The following is a 23,648-nucleotide window of genomic DNA, read 5'->3' as shown; positions in this document are numbered from 1 at the left end:
CGGGCTCGTTTTATCTAATCGAAAGGTGGCAAGGAACGATTCTCTACTAAATTCGAACATTCCCAAGTAACGCCAAGGTTGTCATTGTAGGATGAACCAACCAAGAAAAATTGACCCCAACCTATTAGGCGACTAAGACTGAAAGCAACAATGAGCTTTTCTATTATGTATGAATCCATCAATTTTCTCTTGAATCTCTTCATTCTCGTGAATTCATTAAAGTGCTTCGGATGCAGTTAAAATATTTACCTTTTGGAGCCTTGGTGTGATAAATATTMTTTTCCTTCCTGGGTTTCATTCAAAACGTGAMATAAAACTKTGTATATCGTTCGTTTCATATAACGTTTCGGCGAGACAACAGCGCCATCATCAGATTTAAAATTCAGCACAAACTYATAATTGGGAAATATTAGATCCTTTTAGGTCTTGGCTGTCTTGAAACCTCAAATTTGTTTTTTGTTTGCGCAATCAGAAAATTAAATCAATGTAAATTAGTGTGATAAACATTGCCACTAAACTCGCTTGAGCAACTTAAGTTTGGCACTAGATTTTTTAAATCGTCAGCACTTTCTAATTTATCGTTATTGGACTATTTGAAATATATGCAATTATATGTGTACAATAACAATAACAAGAAGTCGTCGTTTCAAGTTAATCAACTATAACATATTGCATTCCCTAGAAGAAGAATTGAATATATTTAATATTAATTAATTGAATTATTTAATAAGTGTTTATAATTTACAACGAACGCCGTGTGCGTGATTTGCAGAAGTCCATCGTGGAAGCAAACGTTAAGACGTGAATCTTTCGTGGATATTATCATTGCGGACTAAAGTGGCTATTGAAGGCAGGAATACACGTATATCTATTGCCATTATTTCGCGATCCATCGAGCCCATTTCTTCCTCTGACGGTCCGTGAAACGAGTTTACGTACAGCGACGCCATTTCGCGATCCATCGAATCGAACGATAGTGCCCATCTGTTCTTTTCGCAGTTTGGATATTTCTTATAGTTTGTTTCTGTTTGTTTGTTTATTCCTGGCGTTGTTTAAAACAGGTAGCCGTCGCCGAGAGCAGGCGTCCATCTGCATCCCCACTAAAACTGTTGTGGGCCGCACTCGACGACGGCAACGACCTAGCGTCGCGACGCCTCGAGCACATGGTTTGCGGACGTCTTCTGGTCCGGTCGCACGCAGTGCGGAATTTCGCTAAATATCGCGAACAGTTTTGTTTACATTTTTTCTCACTGAATTTTGGGACTGTTCTCGAGACCATTTCTCTTTGGACTCTAAGTGGAACCGTTGATGAGCATGTTTTACTTAGTTATTGAAGATTGACATGGGAACATGTTGATGGTTGTTCATGATTTTCAAGGTACTTACAATTTAATAATTCTTTAGAAACATAATTCTGGAAGTACTAAAGAAACTGTAACCAATCAGGCGCAAAATGTAAAAAATCAAACATTTAACAGTTCTTGTTGCTTCCTATCCATAAAGGGCCCAAAAGGTTTTATCAACAAAATCGAAAAATTACACTACTTGTTTCAACTCTTGATCTCGACTCAAAAACCGAGACTTTCAAGATCGTTTTCAAACCAGACTCGATCTGAACAATTTTTACAATTTGTCCGACGTAAAAACCCGCTCCTGTCCAGTCTCATTCCCGATGACGAGATTTTTCAGCAGCAGAACTCCAATTTCAGTCTGCATCAACTGATCTTGAAGCTGACAGTTTTTATGCAATAATAATAAAAATAATATTATCTTTTACAAAAACCATGTCATGTTGTCCGATTTTAAGTCATTTGGAAGTTGTACCTTGGACAATATCTGAATGTGAATTAACTTTGTAAATATTTTATGCATATCACCATTTTTTGAAAGTTTAACCAACTGAACTAGCTAAAATATAGACTTAAAAAAATGTTAACCTAYTCTGAAAGTTTTTTTGAAAAGTCGATCTGTTGAAAACCATTGTTYTGCTGGTTTATGTTTAGTTATGTGTGTTTTTTCCACAAAATTCCATTCGTYGTYTGTTCTGCTTCAAAAAAATCGAAACACTCTCTATATAGAAACCACGTGGAACAATCATACAGTGGGCGACTGAGACTGTTTGTAATATTTCTAAAAATAAATGAAATTTGCTTTTGATATTGTTTGATATTTTGAACCATATTTATAACTTATCACAGTAAATATGTGTTTTAAAGCAACTGGAGACACCGCTTTATATATGAGCATATAAACAATTCGCTGAACACCATGCAGGTGCTACTTCTATGAGCTTATTATTTAGTATCTGARCCATTACTACAAGTTGCTCGGAAAATCTTAATTTTTTTGCCTAAAGACACGCTTGCGACCGTCTTGGGTTTATTTGCCTCAGATTTTGCACCATTGGGCACCCCAAAATCCCGATTTAGCTCCACTTGACTTGCATTTACGTTATTATTTTGGAAGACCATTTATATTCTATGTTGTCTTTATGTAACTTTTATTGGCTGAAAGCTATGGCACCCTTAGTTTTATAAAGGTAGAGAGTAAAATGTACAGGGTGTTCATTGTGAGATTCCCAAGTTTAACACCGTTAAGGATTTGTAATGTAATCTAAACTGCATTTTTGATCGATTGATCAGTCATTGTTTGATTTTGTCGAAGTTCCAATTGGGTTCTCTTTTCAGATTAAATTGGGCAACTAGTCAATGAAAAGTGATGAAAAGGAACCGGTGCTTAACTGCGCTGCTGCCCAATTTAGATGAGATCTTCTGAGTGTCCTGCAATGCCCCGGCTAATCCTTCTGGGAATCCTGCTGCAGATTCTCCTAGACTATCCAGGTAGAATAAATAAACTAACTTTTTTGTTTTCGTTTTTGATAAGCAAAGTACTGTTTGAATTTGTTGAACAATGGGCACAAATCAAATTGTAGTCGTTTGTCCACCATGCAGGACCATCTCTTCATAAAGCCGCACATATTTCAAATATAGTTCGTCCCCGGGGACTCGCGAATTTCCCACACAATTTTTCCCGACGCAAAATTGGAAAAATGAAAATGTTTTAAAACCCCAGTTAATTGTATTATCGCCGTTCCTTCCGCATAGTTTTTGTATCCGGATCCGGAGGTATTAATTTAGTTTCCATCTGAACATTCACAACTTTTTTCTGGTTAGTTGAATTGACCGAGTTTTGCAAACGATTTCACACCAGTTGGACGTTAATTTGGTAGGAAAACTTTCAGGAATTATATAGCTCGAATTACTGGGATGTAACAATGAAAGTGAAATAGAGTAAAAATGAACGGGGAAATTGCGCTTATTATATAAACTGAAACAAAACTGTATTCTGATTTATTTTCCTGACTGCGTGTACTTGTTATGATATTCATATCTTTCCTGGGTCTCAGTCAAAGTGTCAAGTAGCAATTTTTAACATCGTTTATTTCATTACGTTTCGGCGAGACAACAGCGCCATCATCAGATTTAAGATTTACACACACTGGATGAATTTTGGTACAAGTCTCAAGTTCTTGCATCTTTTTGACTAGATGCAGAGTATGTGTAAATTTTAAATCTGATGATGGCGCTGTTGTCTTGCCGGAACGTAATGAAATAAACGATGTTAAAAATTGTTACTTTGGCTGAGACCCAGGAAAGATAAGAGTATCATAACTAAAACAAAACATCGATTATTGCATGACCATTGATTGATGCACCATTTATTTAACGAAAAATGTCCATTAATTTTAATCTATCAATTGATGAATTGTCGAGACTGAAAGTCTACCGTATAAGTGGGATTTCAACTTAATGAGTAGGATTAAAACATTTTCAAATTTAGTTTAGAAGAAGTAGATCGACTTTACAGATATATTTTCTTCCTTTTGCCGAGTATATTTCGTCAAATGGCTGCACGAATAAGTCTTTCAATATAATAAAATTAATTTAAAATAACACAAGCAACATAAAACTTCCTGAATGTAAAATGTTGAATGATACAGATAAAACATGTCAAATAGCATCAGAATTCATAAAATCTTGACAAAAGCTTTGTGAAATCCGGCTTGAAGTACCAAATGAAAATTGACAAAACCATTCTCGTTTCATATAAAATTTCACGAGCTTAAGTAAACCTCTGAACTTCTAAATGCCGTTATGTTCTTTCTAATAGAAAAAAAAGAGAAACACCCTTTTAGTTCCGAGAATAAAATTTCAAAAGATCATGATAAACGTTGCGTTGGAGCAATCATAAGTTTTCCAAGCCAGTTCCACTCATCTGGTTATGGAGCTGAGATCAAACTTGAGGTAATTTTAAGTTCGGCCAACAGGGCGAAATGAAAGAAAATTACCTGAGAACAGCGGCAACAATAATACCCTTAATATAACATGGACCTGGCTAATGACTAAAGAAAACTTATTGCAGGCCGAAAGCAAACGTTGATGTCTCGGTTGCGTGTCAGACCTTAATTATCCCCCGTCGTTATTTAACACTATTCCTCGTGCAGGGGAAGATTTGCAGGGTGGAAGTCCCGAATTGCTCCCGCTGATTACCGGTGGATTTGTTCCGTCTGGAAAATCGGTTTGATCAACTGGATTTATGTGCGATTTAAACTAGTTTAGCATTTTTTCAAAAGCTGATTGTTTTCGTGGTTTGTGTTACGTGTTCTCTTTAATGCCAATGCCGAATGGGCGGTGTTCTTGCTCTTAATTGTTTTTTCAAATTAAAGTTAAGTAATAATAGCAGTTACATTTAGGAATGTTTTCCGGGCTTTGAAGCCGTGGTCTATCGGAATTTCTTCCTACAAGAAATCCTTCCTTTTTTCTGTGACATAACTTTCTGTTGTTCCATTCAGATTCTCCTTTGCTACTTTCATCGACTTTTTGCTGAGTAATTGTCGATATTCTTGGATATATTTGATCCGGAATTTTTACACTTTTCTTCCCCTCCTCGATTCAAATAAATTCATTAATTTCTTTTAAATCTTTAACTCTCTCGACGTTTTGATAAGGATGTGGGTTCTTCCGCAGGTTTTTACATCCTATGAATAACTCTTTTATTTGCTTCAATTATTTAGTTTGTTCGAATATTTACAAGGACATTTTGCCCAATGGGACTGATTGGCTTTTGATAGCATTAGACCTGTAGATTTGGCATGGGCATGTTTCGAAATACTTGTTCTTCTTTTGCTTATTTTATTTCTTAATCAATGTTATTTCTGTCTATTTATAACTTGGATACTTTCCGATCAACTTCTGCAGACAAATGGATTTCATCTTCATTATTATTTGCCAATGTCCTTCGCAAAATAAACTAAAGTTTGTCCACTTTTTTGCAACGGTAAACTGGTTTTTCCCCAGTTGTTGCCCGCAAACTTCCAGTTGGTTTCGCAAACCGAAAATATCACCGTTCTTAACTCGAGTAGAAAAGTCTTTCCCGCTACCATAAATCTTAGCCGCAGATCTAACGAGATCAACACGAGTGCCAAATTCTATCATGTAACCAAACATGTTGTGATGAAATAAAAGTGGTTTTCCTGCGCCGCCCTAACTCCCCCATACACTTTCATTAAAGCCGGTAACGTATCATTTTTCCTCAATTTATCAGAATGACGGAGAGTGATCGATAACATCCCTTAAGCCTTCCGTGACAAGAAAAATACAATTAATAACAATATCTATGTCTTAGGTTTCCGCTGCGAGCACACTTGCTTTATTTCTGGTTTTGTGGCTAAAATTGAATAATCCTTACAATAGTGCTTAGATATTTTTGAATAGACCACAAGTAGCTTAAAAGGTGAATGTGTATCTTGCTTCTTGATGGTTTCATTATAATATTAATTTTGAGTTTTCTTCCAAAAACTCCAATTTTTTAAATTTTTTGAACAAAACGAATATAAAATGGACGATTTCTAAGAAACTAAGTTTTTTCTGCCGAAATCTCGTTACAAACACACGCGCTATTTAAAAGGTCTCCATTAAATCGTCAGTAGAAACTCGACATTTTCGAAGATTTTCAAATGAACTGATATTCCAACTATAATTTTGTTTCTGGACGTAAAAACTTTTTTTAAAACGTTTATTTTTACAAACCAAAAATAGATTCTTTCAACAGCGAACTAACTACCTTAACTGCTAACTTAAGACTAATTTCCTCATGCCGAATGCGCAGCTTATATAGTGATTAAATGCTGCATCTACAGTTATGGATTAAAATACACAGTGGTCTGCGTAAGTGGTCATATTACTCTATACAAAATATTGGTAACCGAAAATCGAAATTTCTTATCAAAGAATGACGCTTGAATATTTAGAATTTTTCAACTGCTTTTTCTAAATTTTTCATATAACAATTATTCACGAAATAATGTACCTCATGTTTGTCTCCTAAAAATAATTTATATGTAATAATCGTCTGCAATATTATGGATAGGGAACAATAATAATGTGAATTTTTGCAATAAACAAAATCAGTAGACAATCATAAATCCGAAATACTTTTGAATATAAAATGTGGTAAAACCAATCCCCATTGGGAATAAATATTAATATCGAATGTAAATATTAAGGACATAAATCTTAGTCGGAACACGATAATAGTTCTAAAATTGACATCAACTATTGCGCCTGTATATTTACGGGAAAGCGTCCCAATTTCGTCCCGAAGGACGGGATAATGTTCCATGTTCTAATGCGATTTATGTTGTCCTTATTAAATAACCCATAATAGAAATGGAAATTTGGGGATTGCAGACCAAGCGGCCATAGATGGAGTAATCAGATAAAAAAAAATGCGGCCGCAAAACATGCCCTCGACGTGAGTAATCAGTTCGGCTGCATATCAATCAATACAACACTTACCGAAACGTTGGCTCTCGGCATCAGAAAACAAATCAAAAGAATGATTCGCACAATCCAATTTCGAATGCCATAAATCAGGCCGATGCAAACTGTTCCTGCATTTGACGTTGTTTCTCGTTATTTTTTTTGGAGGCCTCGTCGGTTTTAATACCCTGCAACGATTTTCCCTTCATGCTATTGGTACTTGAGTAATTAAGTCGGCTTTCAAACTGGGCCGTTCAAATGTTTCATAAGTTGATCACTTTTGGGCAAATTGAGAAACGCTGGTTCATCATGTTCAAGAACGGATTATGTTGGTCAGTTTGTTTGCTCAAACTCCTGGTGACTCTTGACTGAATTGTACACTCGTAAATTGACATCGTTCTAATCAATCTAGGATGTCCTTTATAACAAAATCCTAGTTTGAGTTTTTTCAGAAACTTTTCTTGCAAGAGGCAAACACACTTTTACCTAGAGAGGCATTTTATATCAAATGCAGCGAATATCCGATTGCAAACGCTTGGGTTCTTCGAGGAAAAAAAGAAAAGATGACAGTGGTCTTAAAGTAAGGGTTTTTCAAAAGATTGAAAGTTTTTGACGACCCAAAAGCTTCAGTGTTTTGAACACGAAGAACCGGGTTATTTTTCCATATTTCGAAATAGATTTTTTTTGAGATTTGTTCGCACGCCGATTATAAATAACGATCAATGCAAAAATATTTCATTTTTGTTTTTATCTCGAATTAGATGAAAGCTTCTGTTGTTCGGTTTCAAATGAACTAAAGCTTATAATAGGTAAAATGATTATTCCTTAGAACAATCTTTCATACAAGAGAGCGTACCTTCTATCAAACGAGGCAAATATCAACTTTTAATTTGCTGGGCTTACGCAGTTCTCTTTTTGGAAAAACCATTATGACGAAATGAAAAATGTTTTTCCAGAAACCATAATTCGTATGTTTAAGTTAAGTAACAGTGTAACTCTAAAAGTTCTTAAAGTTTTGATGAAGGCAACATCTAAAGTCTATATAAGAAAACATCTTTATATAGATGATTTTAATGGGGTTCTAGAGGAGAAAAGTTTCACTCTGAAATTTCCAACCGTCTTAATAGTAAATTACTACCATTTTCAATGATTATTTTTTGTTTCATAGTTTTAAACCTACTTATTTTGGGGCAAAATTATCATATCCAATAACTTCTTGTTCGTTTCCTGCATTAAAACACTGCCCGAAAAAAATTCCATTAACAGCGGATTGAAAATGGAAAAAAGGTCCCATCGTCCCAATTTGTGTTGCAAATAAGTCTCAATGCGACGTAACAGAATTAAAAAATGTTTAACCAAATTAAAATTGTTACCGCCGATGATGAATTATGGATATTCGGTCTGGTCTTCGAGATATACTTCGACATTCTTCCGCCTCCTCAATCTAATACGTAATTTGAATTTTTGACGCGGATTTGCTCAAAAGAAAATTGCTTAGTAAACAACCTGATGCTTATAAAAATAATTAAAGATCCGATTTTCCATGGGAACTTTCCGGAGCGTGTCGCTCACGGCGGCAAACAGTGACAAACGTGTAATTAAGTGTCCAAAGCCAACAAGAAAAAATAACTTCCAAAAATCAGTGAGTTACACACCAAATTAGTTCGAGTAATTGCTAATATACTTTAAGGGGATTTACTGGCGTCTCAGACACGGGAAACGGGAGAGAAAATCTATAAATAATCCGGGGTAGCATATTTTGGGCTCTACACTCGATTTCACTTCGTTTAAGTTTTCAATCAGGATTTTCAGTGTGGTTTTGGCAGAATATTTATTTATTGGTTGCATGCAGATAGGATTAAGCGCAAGGCTGAAAATCAAATTTCTAGCGACTCTTGGAATGGAAAGGAATCAATTAAATGTTAAGCACCTTAAATGCGATGCGTGAACGTGAGTGAATTCATTTTTCGGGGCAAAGTAACTAAAGCTTTAAGAGCCACAGGAATTTTACTTGGGTGCTTCAAGCCAAATGGCGCTTAATAATTCGGTTGCTTCAATGAAAGCAAAGTGCTGTTTAGTCACTATTTTCCTTGACTGTTAATTTTTCAAATTTCAAGTTGAATAACTTTTCATATCCTGCATCCTCCGGACGGAACGAACAGGAGTTCTTAAAATATTGTTTCTGAAGACAAATTTTGAACAGCAATTTCGTATTTGCAGTTAACGCAAATAGAGGAGAACCATATAAATTGTACCTTTCAGTTCATTTTTCATCTCCTGTACGTTCAGTTCCCCTAAACATTTCCATGGCCTGGTGTAATTGAGATTTTAAGGACTTTTAAAGAGGGTATTTTCTTTCCTACCTTAGAGCTTTTCTGGTTTAAATGGTCAACTTTGTTGAAGCCCATTTTTGAAGACACGCTCGTTTGTCTTCTACAACTTCCAAGGCACTAGTTGAGAAGGTCCTACAAATCTGTTGAAATGCTTGATTTAATTGGCACACTCAACGTTTCTTAGGTGGTTATTTACATTTCTGATCCCTGAATTTCATACCTTCATTTGCCTTCTTTTCGTGTGCTATTAGGTCTTCGCGGCAGAATACACCGGGTAGCTGAAAGTAGTTGAAAATCTCAGGATTTTTCTCAGGAATAAACAGGCTATTTTATTTCTCTTGCCGAAATTTTGCATCTTCAAATGCTCTGTTGGACCTCTTTAAATTTTGAACCCCGAAGGTACTTATTTGGAGCTTAACGCAAATTTACTGAGCAACCTGATTTATTTCATTTTTTTCGACTTTCATTTGCTCTATTTGTAGTGTGGGTTAGTTTTATCATTATCCAATCTTCCTATATATTAACCTACTCTAGTGTAGCGTGGAAATACTTTCGTCTGCTCGCCTGCACTAATGCAGTTGAAGAACGTTTCCGTATCGATCATCCTGTTTGAGTTCATGTTTCCAAAGGTCGCAAGCTCAGCTTTCCTTGTTCGATTTTGACGCTTTAAAACAATTCAATTCGCCGATTAGCTCAACACGACAACTAGGAAATAGAGTAACAAGAAATGTGTATAAACATGTAACTCGCGCTCGTATTGAACAGAAACAATTAGTCACGTTTACTTTGCGTCAAAGTTATTGCCAAGCTTGGATCGCGATACAATGCAGAGCGAAACCATAGCACTCTTCTCTCGTCTCATAGCTGAGATGTAATTAATTTGCTTCTTTGGTTTTCTTTTAGCTGGTTAACTATTCATCCGACCGGTAATGTTCCTCTTCTATACCTGTTAAGTTTAACTTAACTCATTTTCTCATTAATTGTGTTCTTTGCCAGTCGGGTGTTAAAAATTAATACACATATTTACATTATACACCTTAGTGTGATGAAACAGCCCCTTATACATACTAAGAGCTACTTCATTCTCAATTCAAGCAATATATTTGCAATTTGCCCAAAGTTCGATGGCAAAATGAAGAATAGCCACTATAAAGGAGATCAAGGGTTCCCTTGGGATTCGCCTTTATGTCGCCCAAGGGACAGCAGTCTTACATCACACAGGACTCTACAAATGAGGATGGAATGTGTTTTGTTTTTTTCCGCTCTAATTTGGGTAGTGATTTTTTGTTTCTAATATTACCAAGATCATGCTGCCAATTTGACCGCAATGTTGGGTCATAAAAGCCATCTTGAAAATAAATTACGGCCCACCCTCCGATAATTTTACCGAGCAAAGGTCCGTTTTTATTTAAAATTAATTCAAGCACTGCTCTCGATCCTCCAAATCACTTGAAAATGTATTAAAGCCTGGCTGGGCAATTAAAAATAAACGCTATATCAGTGAGCCAAGTAAGCGCCCATTTTTCGAGTACCAATTAAAAACGTCTAGAACAGTATGAGCTTGATTTGGGTCGGGTGGTTCTGATGGCAAATCCTCTTCTAGCTGATTGAAACTAGAGCTTCTAGAGGGCCATTGAGCCTTTTCTAGGGAATGCCGTATCTTTTTCCTGGTAATTATAGAACCAGAGGCCGGAACGGTCAAATTGCCCATTGTATTTTAAACTAAGCAAATCGACGCTTAGGATTTTTGGTCCATTGAATTTGAAAAAATTCAGTTTGCAATGGTGAACTTTCTTTCTGATAATTTTTTTATTAATAGGTTTCTCTCATATTTTCAAGTATCGCTATCAGCATGTTATAAAAGCACCCTTTTTTACTGTAAGGCGTTGTTTCACTTTCTTCTGCATTTGCTTTATAGGACGTTCCTGTTGTATGTGTATTTGGTTGGTTGGTCGGTTGGTTGTTTTACTCTCTAAGTATTTAATATTATCTTCATACATTTATTCCGCACTATTTTTCTATTCTACCATACCTTTTCTTTGCTTGATTGAAATCTTCTCTAGTTAGCTCTTCACGGACCACATAGTATTTCTCATTCTTTCCGCTTTTAACTTTTTCTACATCTTTTTATCAATAGGAAACTTGTTGTTGTTGAAGCAAGTCCTATCGAAGACTGGACAACAGTCATGCATTTTTCCGACCTTTATCCTAACATTCTTCTGGATGGACTGATATTAATTTAGCTTCCCGAGCGCAAACAGTTTTTCCTCAACATTTTCCGGGGGGTTATAGAACAATAGGAATAATAAATCAAAATATTTCTTGTTCAGTTTGCATTCCAAGCCATCTGGCTCGCTTAATCAAAAAGAATAATTAAAACAAGCTTTAATTAAACTTCGTGGCTTTATATTAGCATATCATTTTTTTTTCGTCTCGATACAGCCAGAGTGTCGTTTTTCGGCCGATCTACCACGTGAATTAGATGAAATTCGATAATGATTATGGGCCATTAGGAGCCAGAAGGCAACCTGCAATAAAGCTGTAAATTTCACCGGCAATAGAAGCCAAGTAACGATTCTCTTCTTGTGTAATATTTATCAATAAAATAAAATAAAAGTTGTGCAGCGGAAACAGAACGGAAACGAACGGAAAAGGTTTCAAGTTCTCTTGGAAGTTATGTAGCATGGGGGCTCCCCGAGAGAGGGATATAATATAGACGTGACGGGAAAATATCAGACCGGACTGTTTATAGAATAGAATGGCTGCAAAGTGTTTAGTTTAGTGGCGACACCAATTTTCTTTGCGCGAGGTTCAAGAAGCTATTGAAATAGACAATTCTATATGAATCCATGTAGATTTTAATATTGATCTTCTAAGCTTGAGAACCAGCTGCTCTCCCCCAAAACGACCTAAATATGAAAAAATTTGTTTATCTTTGTTTTGCTTGTATCAACGCCAATTTGTTTAAGAAGTTTTTTCTGTTGGTTGGCAAATAAATTTCTAATTCGCTTTTGGATTTACGATTCCTGATTAGTTAACATACATTCTGAATTTCTTACATACATTTTCTTAATGGCTTCCCATTTTCTTTATTATCGTCTGTCTGAACATTTAATTGTTTAAGTTTTTAAACCTTTCTTATTCGTAGAGTTGGATATATTATTTTCTATAATTTCTATCTTTTTACACAACACCCCACCGTCGTGCAGCTTTCCTTGTTCTTCTATATCAATAAAAATACATTTCCTGGACTGAGTAAACGAATAGACTGTAAACCCACGAAGTTTCAATGTATTTTTTACCTTTTTTTCAAAATTCACTTAGTGTTTTCAAAGTCTTGTAGTGACAACCTTTTTATAGTTTTTTACTTTGCTCTTCTTCTTCGTATGATTTGTTTATTGATTTCAATATTTTTTTTTGAGTAGATGTTTCAGTCGCTTCTTTATGATATTGTCTATGGTTGTGTTGGGCAATTAGGTTGTTAGCTTTTACTGTGTTTTTCCTCTTCTGCTTCTAATCTATCAGTATGTTTTTCATCAATAAATTTGTTCAGTAGATGCTTTGTGCAGTTTATAGATGGTACTTTCTCCTGGATTCCTGTATTGTATTCTTGCAAAATTCCTATATTTTTATATCTTAATTCTCCCATTCTGGTTTTAGTAAACGTGTGCACTCTAACCACGTACACACGTGCGTTCAGTGTATTACTTTGCCTTCTTCTGCAATTGTTATTGATTTTTATAGTTTCTTCTAAAATGGCAAGTTTTTATAGTTTTCTATAGTAATTTTTGTTCTTCTTCACGTGGTTTGTTCATAGATTCTGTTATGTTTTTTAATTAGGGGTTCAGTCGCCTCTTTGTTATATTGTTTATGGCTGTGTTGAGGAGTTATGCTGTTAGCTCTTACTGTGTTTTTCCTATTCTGTTTCTTGTCCATCTGGCTTTTTTCATCAATAAATTTGTTCACTAAGTGCTTCGTCGATTTAGTAGTTGTTTTGTTGTGAGTTGCAGCCTGCGAGTTTTAGTTTAACCATATTTATTTTCTTTTAGTTCTTTCACTTTCTTCTGAGTTGCCTATTTATTTCCTCAAAAGTTCTTTGTTTGGTTTTAAAACAGTTTTGAAAAAAATTGAACAGGAATTTGAAGCGTCAGGTTTATTGCTTAAAAAATCAGTGGCGTGACAATTTTTTATTTAAAATGATTTACACTCGAACCTGTGCCACTTGAGACCAGTAACACTGTTGAGTTACTTTTGAGTTGTTGCCGCTCACTGAGTTAATCAGCTTTAACTCATTTGTTAATGGGTTTTAACTCATGGCCGATGACGGAATTTCAGCATTTAACAAAAAAAAGCTGTCAACATATTGCTTTTACGCAGAAGAAATTTAAAATGTTTTCAGATGKATGAGGGTGACGAGCTTTCCATTCATTATATGCTTTCGCTTTCTCKGGACATTTTTGAGGAAACCTAAATTTTGTCGAAAAAGACAAGATAACTTTTCCATCTTTAACTTTTTTGCATAAAAGAGTCTCAATTTGCCAGTATTTTACAGTTAMAGAAAAAACTGTTGCTCTGTTTAGAGATAGTTTTGTTTAGAAATATTGACCTAAAAGTGAATTTTTCGAGTAAAACACYTCCAGATCAGTATTYTTAAGTGAAACTCTACAAAATAAAGCGTTTTTAATTGGAAAGTAAAGCAAAAAAATCAGTCKAAACTAAAAAACCACWATTTTTTTAACAAGCTCTACAGTCTTYAGGAAAATTATTTGATTCTTGTCCCAAATTCGAAACTGGAAAGGGATTTCGAAACCTTTTTATGTTTTAATGGGACGAAGGACGCAAGTATTSTAATAAAATTCATTTCATAATTTTTCGCGGAAAATACCTGAAAATTGTCAGYATTTTTAAGGAAAACTAGAAACTAATGCGTTGTTTTTGCGTAGACAGAATTGCTTAAAACAACTGTGCAAAAACTAGAATGAGCTGAAATTCTAAAGAAACTTGAAAAAATTTCAGAGCGATGAGGGCGGCGAATTTTACAAATTATTCTTTGTAAACTTTTGCTCTTTGGTCGTTTTTTCCAAGATAATCTTAATTACTTTCGGTGAAAATCTGAATAAAATTATTTGGTTTTTSTRCCAAATTCGAAGCTGAAATGGGTTTTCTAAAGTTCCCAGCAAACCTAATCGGTTGATCATCATGAGGCTAATTTTCTAGCAAAATTAATTTTGTCATTTTTGTCTGAATAGTTCATTATTGTCAGAAAAGAAGAAATTSATCTAAAAATAATGTTTTTTGCGTTTTTGATTAAACACTTTTAGTTTGGTGACCGTTTTTTGCGAAAATTTTAATGATATTTCGGGAAAAAAACGGGAGAAATTTATTTTCGTTTTTGTCCCGAATTCGACTTTTTGTCCCGAATTTTTTTGTAAAATTCCTACAAAGCTATAAATATGTCTTGTAATTTTTGGCGTAAAATACATCTAAATCGTCAGTATTCTTAAGTAAAACTCTACAGTCGTCAGAGGAATGGAAGTGATGGGTTTTCCAATTAATTTATTATAAACTTTTGCTTATTCAGTTCCTTTTTGTGATAGAAAATTGTTTGACTTTTGTCCCAAATTCAAAGCTGGAAAGGGATTTCAAAACTTTTTGCAAAGCAACGAAGGAGGCGAGTGTTCTAATAAAATTTATTTCATAATTTTTCGGGAAAAATAACTTAAGATTGTCAGTATTTTTAGGTGATTATTTTGAAAATTGAGCATTTAGAAAAAAGAGTAACTTTGCTAAAACTGGAAAATTCTGAAATTTTGAAGAAATGTTAAAATATTATTAATAAATGACCAAACACCCTGTATAATTCACCATGGTTATTAATAGAGCTTGAAAAATTTAATTGAAATACCTGGAAATAATAAATCGAAAGTTTTTTTGTAGTAACTTGGTTTGTCCTCGCTTTTTATGTTTCTCAATTTTCATCACCGAATGTTTTTTTAATTCCCCAGCTTTTGTCTTGATTCTCCCTCTTGGCATGTCTCTTTTGGGTAGAATATTTCGTCTACTTTTATTCTGTATTGTTCATGCACATGTATGACAGTAAACCGTGAAAATTACAATCTTTCCAAATTTTTGCTGAGAACTCTGATTCTGTCCTCATTTTTGTTAATGTTGCGACATTCTCTTTCTTTAATTGGTTATTATACTTAATTTGAATGTGATTGAGTCGGTAGTATCCCATCAAGAAAAATAATCAATTCTAGAGTCCTTATTCAAAACCTTTTCAAGTACATCTTCTTCTGAAATTACCATTGTTAAATTAAAAAAAAAGACAGATTGCAAGATTACCTGACAAGAAACGCCACTGTAAGGTGAAATATTCGCAGTGGCTTCTCTAACATAGAAATTCGGAAAGTAATGAATAGTTTAAGGGCTGCATTGCAGGCGAAAAGTCGCCAATAGTTCTTCGGCCGGGAAATGAGAGCCATTCAACTGGCCATAAACCGTTTTCTTTATTCGACTCACTTGAAAAACATTGCTGGACCGAATAACTGTAACGCACCAGAATTACGCTAAGCCATTTGCCTGGAGTGGTTCCCTGGGAACTGGAGGGATCCTCTTCTAAGCCTCTTGAGACCGATTGCTTGTTTCCTACTTGAAACAACAGAAGGGTATGTGAAAATCACTACCAACGCCACTGCAGACAAACGCCAGAAGTTGCTTATTCCTGATGCGAAAGTTACCACCTAAAATCTTTCTATAAAGCCACACACACACATACACGTGCCCAATATATTCTCATCAGCCACGTTAGGTCGGACATTTATGAGGAAGGAAATGTATTACAAAACAATAAAGAACAAAAAGGATGGAAGCACCTTGCGGCCCTCCTCTTGGAGACAATGTAAAGTTAAGAGAAACGCGTTTTTCCACTTGGAACTTTTGAACTTAATGATGAAATACGGGGCCCGTTCGAAGTCCCACGGGAAACCAACAGACACATTAGATGCCGTGAGGATTTTACCGTGTGTCGTCGAATAATGATAAGTAAATGTCGTGGGTTTTTTTCGATGCGAAATTCGAGCTTTTTCAACTGAACAAAAACACCACAAAGCTATATCAATTTGAACATGAAACTTCTCCAATGGTTTTAATTGGCGATTTAATTTGGGTGGAAATATTTATTTTTTGTTTTATTATATGGTTTTATTTAAAAAACTATGCCAATCCAGTGAAATAAAACGAAGCATTCAGTTCTGTATTCGTACAATCATTTGCTAATATAGAAAGCTCACATTGCCATAGATGGTAGATTTTTTTTCACCTTTTGCATTATAATCCCTAAGCGAGCTATTGACTGCGAAAACACATTTCCATCATCCTTAATAGCTCTTTAGTGCCATAGTTAATGAGCCAATAAATTCCCGACAGTTTTTCTACATTCCCAACGAGCCAAGGTGGAGGTCCTTCAGGGCGGACACGACGAAAATTGACGTTAAAAATGTCTCGGGCCCTATGAAGCGATTAAGACATTTTAAGATAACATTTTTGAGCAATTTACTTGTTTAGCACCAGCTGGCTTCCATATTTTCACACTTTTTACGGCTTAGAAGATATTAAAACTAAGCTGCCCTTAGGCAGCCCCTCCCTGACTGAGCTCATGTACTTAGTTCAGTGTTTATAATTCAGAAAGGGCGGCAATAGTGGTGCATTTTCGTCAGCGACCGTAAACTAGCCGGGGTCTAGTGTATGTTTCGCTTGATTTTGCAATTTGGAGTTGCTTTGATTAAAATGTTTTGAAATCTGAGAAATCTAAAATTTTTCTTAGTTTTCACATGTTTGCAATACAGCGAAAAGGCGCTGCAGATTAGGGATGGTCGGTATTTAACGTAACCGCAAAAATAACAGTGTTCCAAACGTGTAACTGGAACCGTAGTTCCAGTTAGCCGATTTAACCGGTTTTTTTTGGAACCGCCTCATAAAACCGAACAGTTGTGCGCACTTCGCACCCGCTGCAGCCGTTTGCCAATTTAAACCGTTGTGTTTGGAACCATCTCATAAACCTGAAAAAGTGGTTAGCGTCAGCACAGAACCGATGTGGTTCGCAAAGCGCTCTATCCAGTTGCAGCAGTTTTAGTAACCATTTGTCAACGGAAAATATGTTGTATCTAGTTGCGCGTTGTCTTGATGATTGTGTATCACTTTTCGTTGATAAGAATTACTGTTCAGTTCTCTAAGAACCAGCGAAAATTTGTTTAGTTGCTGCATTGATATAATTCAGCATTTTTAGTCTATAGGTATTTAGTTTTCTGACATTCTGTAATAAATCTTAAAAAAAAGGATTTCTCTCAAGAAACTTAGCTCGGGAGTTATATGACCATTACCAGCAAACTAAGGAGAATGTGCACTTGCATATGAGCTATGAGCAAACTAAGAGTCTAATACATAAATTCCATCACAGTTGAAATATAAAATAACAAACGTTTTAAGCAGAATGTGCAACTGCATTTAAGCAAGCTGGCCATTTTTAAATATAAATTCAGTCAGAGATGAAATGAAAGTTATTTAAATAGTAATAAACGTTGTAAGGTCAACATATTTTTTTAAAATTATTTTTTGGTGGTACCAAAATTAACTCGAGTAATACTTCGTCCTGGTTGACCAAACACGCATTTCTGTTTGTTGTTATTGTGGATTATTTAATGTTATTGTGAAACGAAATGCGAAAAATTATTTTCTAAAGCGGGTGCTATCATAAACGAGCAAAGAACTAGACTCAGTAAAAAGCATTTCCAAAAAAATTTATTAGAAAAAAAACATTAGTTACTTCTGACCCATGTTTTGTTTTTGATTTTAGAATATTTTATTTTTAGTTTACCAATGTTAAGAATTATATTTTTAATAAAGGAAATCTTTATATATCATCATCATTCTGTATTTTTAATGAAAAATTTAAGAAAACTTGTTTTGTTTGTTTTGGAACCGCATTCTGAAACCTATTACCAAAGTGGAACTGGAACGTTGTAGCCCGTTACAGAAAAATAACCGTTTATCACACTTCTACTGCAGATGGACATTTTCAACCAAACGTATGAATCGCCTTTCTAAATTTTTTATAGTAAATTTGTGTCTGTTATTGGATCACCCAGATAGGTTTTGATTTAAATCCTTTTACTTGCATTTACAAGAAAAGTTCTTAAAACGATGACCAGTTCTGCTTGAACTATATCCCTTTAGAATGCTTGCCGTATTTGCAACCGAAACGTCGTGTTTTATCCTTCCAATGCTCTTTGAATTATCGAATAATATCAAGGACAGTAATAATGTTACAATTTTACATTAGACTGGAGACCCAACAAAAGAAAAAGTCGTTTTAATAATTTAGAAACGTAGATGATTTACACTGACCTTGATGTTTGAGTTACACTGACCTGACCTTGACCTGTTTTAAGAAAATGGTACTGCAATAAGCGATTAAATAAAATCGGTTTTCTGCACCAGTTGCAGCAGGCACTCCCGATACCGGTTTCGAACCCATTAGTTCTCATCAGTTAGGCTTGGCCTGAAGCAACAAATCCAGAACGGGACATAACAGCACTCTACGTAGCGTTTCATTTAGCAGTGCATTTTCGCATTGTTCGATTCTTTTGTCGCTTTCTTGGATTTGTTACTTTCCGGCTTGAAAAGGCCAACTGTTAAGAATTAAAGAGCCCCAAACTGGTATGCTTATCTAACTGTATAAAACAAAATAAGCTTTCTGTAGTGAAAATGCAGATCAAAAATGTTTCTAAATGCTTTCGTTAGAAGTTCCACCCATGGAAAATGTGCACACCTTTGGCCTGAAGCTTTCAGCCACTTTAAAGTGGCTCCTCTTCGAAGTTACATAAGCCTCGTACAACAATAAACTGCTTAAAAAGTCGTGCATTATGGAACAGCTGTCTCAACTTCTTTGTAAAAGCAGTTTTTGTCCTTTGAATTATAAACACTTAAGATTTTAGCCGGGAATTTTTGCATGGCGATATGCATGCAGCGAAAAACTCGCAATATATTGTATGTTATGCTCGGACCTTTTAAACCGCACCAATTACCCCTGCGAGCAACTTTCCAATTTCAAAGTTGGGCACTTTTGGTCGCGAACTTTTACCATCATAAATGACTGGAAATGATAATTGAAATTCGTGCCTGGCAACAATTAGGAAAAGTATAAGCTCTGAACTTAGCCAAACTAATGTTGTGGAAAGTATAATGGAGACTGAATTATTCTATTAAAGTCATAATGGAGTTGAAGGTGCATTAACGAAAATATCGAAACTATTATTAGCCTTTGAAAGGGACTTGATTGTTTCGTAGCCTTATTAGGGCTGATTGGAAAAGTATTATACGTTGTTCAAGTAATTAGATTTGGAAGAACTTCAACTCTTCCAGTCCACTTAATAATAATCGACCAAAAGAAAGATAGTTTAGGGGGTGCTTTCTATTGAACATTTTTGGAAGAGTTCTTGTCAGTGCCAGTTTTTCCTTTCCATTTGAAGCATTTTCGAACCTCAATTAATCGACTAAACTTATGGGACAAACAAAATTTGCCACTTCATTAATATACCGTGACTTTTTGCAAATTCGGACTTAAAATTAGGCAATTTTCTTCTGTCTTAAAAGGAAAATATGTAGTAATTTACTGTGGAAGATTCTGTTTGAAATAATTCGTGTATTTATATTTCCAAATCTGTAACAACGTAAATACAGGAGCAATTTGTTAACTGATTCAAGACAATTTACCTCAATTAAGATAAGTAAAGTATTGATTGCTTTAATCCTAAATAAAAGTAGAAAGAAAAGAAAAATAAAAAATTTACTACGTAAAATGTCTAATGAAACTTTAATTTATTTTTTCCAACCTTTGCTCAATCAGGTTTATCAATTTTGGTGTTTTCAAATGTGCACTTTCTAAGCACAACTTAGGGAATTCTTCAGAAGAAGCGTATTGCAAATTTATTAGTAGTTATGCAATTTTGCAAAAAAAATTCGTTTTTCGATAACAAATGACCAAGTTGATCTGTAAATTAACCATATTCAACCCCCAGCCCTGTGCGGTGGCAGTTTAGCTAAAAATAGCCCATTGAAATTGGACTTGTAAATAAGAGCTATTTCTCCTTTTTTCCTCGCGGAAAGGAAATACAATGGAAAATGCGAGAATGATTAGTCCGTAATTTGTTCGCGTGTTTTGAGGGCCGCATTTATTATAGCGGATCTTAACGGAGATCGATCCGATTTAAGGAACCCTCCCGTGTTGTAATCAGCATGTATACACGTAAAATGTTTTTTTTTGCTTAAGGAAAAATGCCGTAATGAAGCGATATTGGGTTTTAATAAAGGTATTTGCGCCCATTTCAAATAATCACGACTTTAAACGGTGATTTGCACGTTTGGAAAATCACGGTCTCCATTCATGCATTCGCGATGTATTTGAGCTTTAATTGATGCAATGAAGTTGAGGGATTTAAAATTTTAAGCCCACATATTCATGGCCTGAGTGCTTTTGATCAAGTGCATTTACAGTGCGTGCAATTTAATTGAAGTTTGCTTTTTAGCAGGATGTTTTCATACTTGAAGGAAAGACGTTGTTTGAAAATGCAATGGGAGAGGTTTGGAGATAAATGCAAAAACACATTGCAAAAGCACTGAATTAGGTCAGCGCCGTAGGGTAATCGAGCTGCCTCAGTGCAACTCTATTTAAAACATGCCAAGTAATAATTCTCTCTTCCGATATAAGACAATGATACTACTCATGAGATGTTGCCAAGTTCTTTGTTCCAAAGCAACTCCAAGTTCTGTAAGAATCTAGCTAAAAAAAATTTGAGGTGGATTTTTGGAAAGTTTACGCACGGGCATCTTTAGAGGCCCTAAATTTTCGATAAAGTGCGATTTTTTAAAGTAGCTCYATTGCACTTTCATASTAGAGCATCTGCAGTTGGTGCCGAAAACAAAAAACGAAAATAACTGGAAAATGTCAAACATACAAAATATTGGTTATTTGTTGATTGCCCCGTATAGTCTTGTTATGAATAGCATTCAAGGGCGAATAAACCGGTCAGAAACACCTTAAACGCGTTCATAATTTAAACCACAGGGAAATTGGTTTCGTTCAATTTCGAAAAATTTCGAAACCATGAGAAGGAAATGGACAATTTCCTCAGTACTTTGGTGGAATGAACCAAGCAAGAATGTCCAAGTTAGCTCAATAAATTTCCGATGCGAAATAATTCAGAAGCTGTTTTCGCCTGTTGCTTCCTAGTTAAAGCTTTGGAACAACTGCCTTCACAAAAATCCTTCTACTTACTGAACTTGATGAAACTAGTCAAAGTGCTAGGACGCTTTAAAATGGGAAAACGTTCCGCTCTTTCGAAAGCCAATTACGTCTGCTAAGATAGTTGCTACCATCTCCTTAGAGGAATCTCTAATTCATTGTATAATTGAGTTCCAAGGTTCTTTATTACAGGTTTTCTTATTCGAGTTCGCTTTTATGCCGCTTCAAAGTGGAAAAGTTTTCCGGCCGCAATACCACCTCTTGTGTTTAGCATTTCCACTGCCACTAGTTTGATTCGTTGAGTTCTGAACAGTTTTTGATTGTTTTGCGCCATGCTCATCAGCAGTGTGTTGGTATAATTACAAAAATGTATATTTCTTTGCGTCCAAAACATCGAAATAATCAAATGTTCAGATTAATGTTATATATTAGTGATTTAGGCTCAGTATGTATGTACGTATTTGGTAATGAACTGAATTTCACAGTTAATTTTCAAGATATTCAAAAGCGGTCATTAGCAAAGTGTTATTTTTATTTTCGCTGAATAAAGCAGCTGAATATAGAGCTTTCATCCAGCAACACAATATAAAGTAGCCGATTCCCGAAGGTGGAAAAATGCGATATCGAAAAGATCCGGGGAATCCGGGATTTATTTAAAAAACTTTTTCGATTAGGAGGAAATGATAGTTAATGAGCGAGGGACGAAACGAACCTGGGAACATCAGATCCTGAATAATGGACCCTTTCTCTCGGTATTAAACGAAGAAAGGGCTCGTGCAGTGTTGCTAAATTAAATGTGCTGGAAAATTGCAGGAAAAATGCTTTCCAATGAGAGAGAGAGCTTTTTGAAAAGCACTTAATCAGATATGCGAATAAAAAAGTATCTTTCCAGCGGCCCTTTGCTAGGTATCCAATATTGGAGATTCAGGTTTCTGAATGTTATTGTTAAGTGGCATTCTCTAAATCTCGTGCGCATCTCCAAAACAAATTCACATTTTACTCGAATGCACATTCGAAGGGCTCTGGAAAAGTGGATAATAATAATAATGCGATGTTACGGAACGGAATAAAATTTAAAAGCAGCTTTTTAACTTTGTTTACCTATTTTACTAAACTTACATTTTGTTTGGATTTGCAATTTTGTAATAGCTGGATAACAGCAGGTTGGTTGCTTCTAGCAAGCTGAGTTTGTGCGCGCTTCTGATATTAATTCGTTAAGAGAAGAACTATCATCTTGAACAGTTGGGTAGTTTTCAGACCAAAATGTGCCCATAGTGCTCAGGTGAAAACTGCAAAAAGTACATTTTTTTGCATGTCAAAGCTGAGTTTTGAAAATTAATTTATCTCGAATAAGTTGCGTCTTAAGTCTCGAATAATTATTTTATTCTTGTCCTAAATTCGAGGCTGGAAAGGGATTTTGAAATTTTTTACAATGGGACGAAGGGGGCGAGTATTTTAATAAAATTTATTTCATAATTTTTCGCGGAAAATACCTGAAAATTGTCAGTATTTTTAAGGGAAACTTGAAAATAATGCGCTTTTTGCGTAGAAGGTATTGCTTAAAACAACGTTGCTTAAACTAGAATGACCTGAAATTTTATTGAAACTTTTGTTGCTCTAGGGTCGTTTTTCCAAGATAATCTTAATAAATTTCGGTGAAAAACTGAATAAAATTACTTGGTTTTCCTGCCAAATTTGAAGCTAAAAAGAGTTTTCTAAAGTTCCCTGCAAACCGATAAATGAGGCAAATTTCCTAGCAAAATGAATTTTGTCATTTTCGGCTGCAAAGACCACATTATTGTCAGAAAAGAAGAAAATAATCAGCAAATTATATTTTTTTGCGTTTTTGATTTAAAACCTTTATTTTTGTGATCGGTGTTTGCGAAAACCTTAATGGTTTAATGGTTTTCGGGAAAAAAAGGGATAAAATTTATTTTCGTTTTTGTCCTGAATTCGACTCCAAAAAACGTTTGTAAAATTCCTGCAAAGCTATAAATATATCTTATATTTTCTTGCGTAAAATATATCCTGATCGTCAGTATTTTTAACTAACACTCTACGAAATAGAGCGTTTTTCGAGTAGAAAGTTAAGCAAAAAAAATCAGTCAAAACTTAAAAATMTATTTTTTTAACAAGCTCTACTATTTACAGAAGAATGGAAGTGACGAGTTTTCCAAATAGTTTATTATAAAC

General features: G+C 35.0%; 1 protein-coding gene across 1 annotated transcript in view; it reads left to right on the top strand.

The window, feature by feature from the left end:
* Positions 1–934: 934 nt before the first annotated feature.
* The window catches only part of LOC109533338 (carbonic anhydrase-related protein 10), a 119,445-nt gene continuing 96,731 nt past the window's right edge, over positions 935–23,648 (top strand). Inside the window, exons 1-2 of the mRNA XM_048663412.1 lie at positions 935–1,378; positions 2,688–2,840. Of these exons, the coding sequence (XP_048519369.1) occupies positions 2,762–2,840 (79 nt within the window). The 5' untranslated portion in view covers positions 935–1,378; positions 2,688–2,761. The remainder of the gene's footprint in view (positions 1,379–2,687; positions 2,841–23,648) is intronic.

Source organism: Dendroctonus ponderosae, unplaced genomic scaffold, assembly GCF_020466585.1.
Source record: "Dendroctonus ponderosae isolate FM_Combo_2020 unplaced genomic scaffold, Dpon_F_20191213v2 Dpon_F_20191213_1, whole genome shotgun sequence".
Classification (NCBI taxonomy): Eukaryota; Metazoa; Arthropoda; class Insecta; order Coleoptera; family Curculionidae; genus Dendroctonus; species Dendroctonus ponderosae.
The sequence above is the reverse complement of the archived record's forward strand: the minus strand, read 5'-3'. Positions and strand labels throughout refer to the sequence as shown.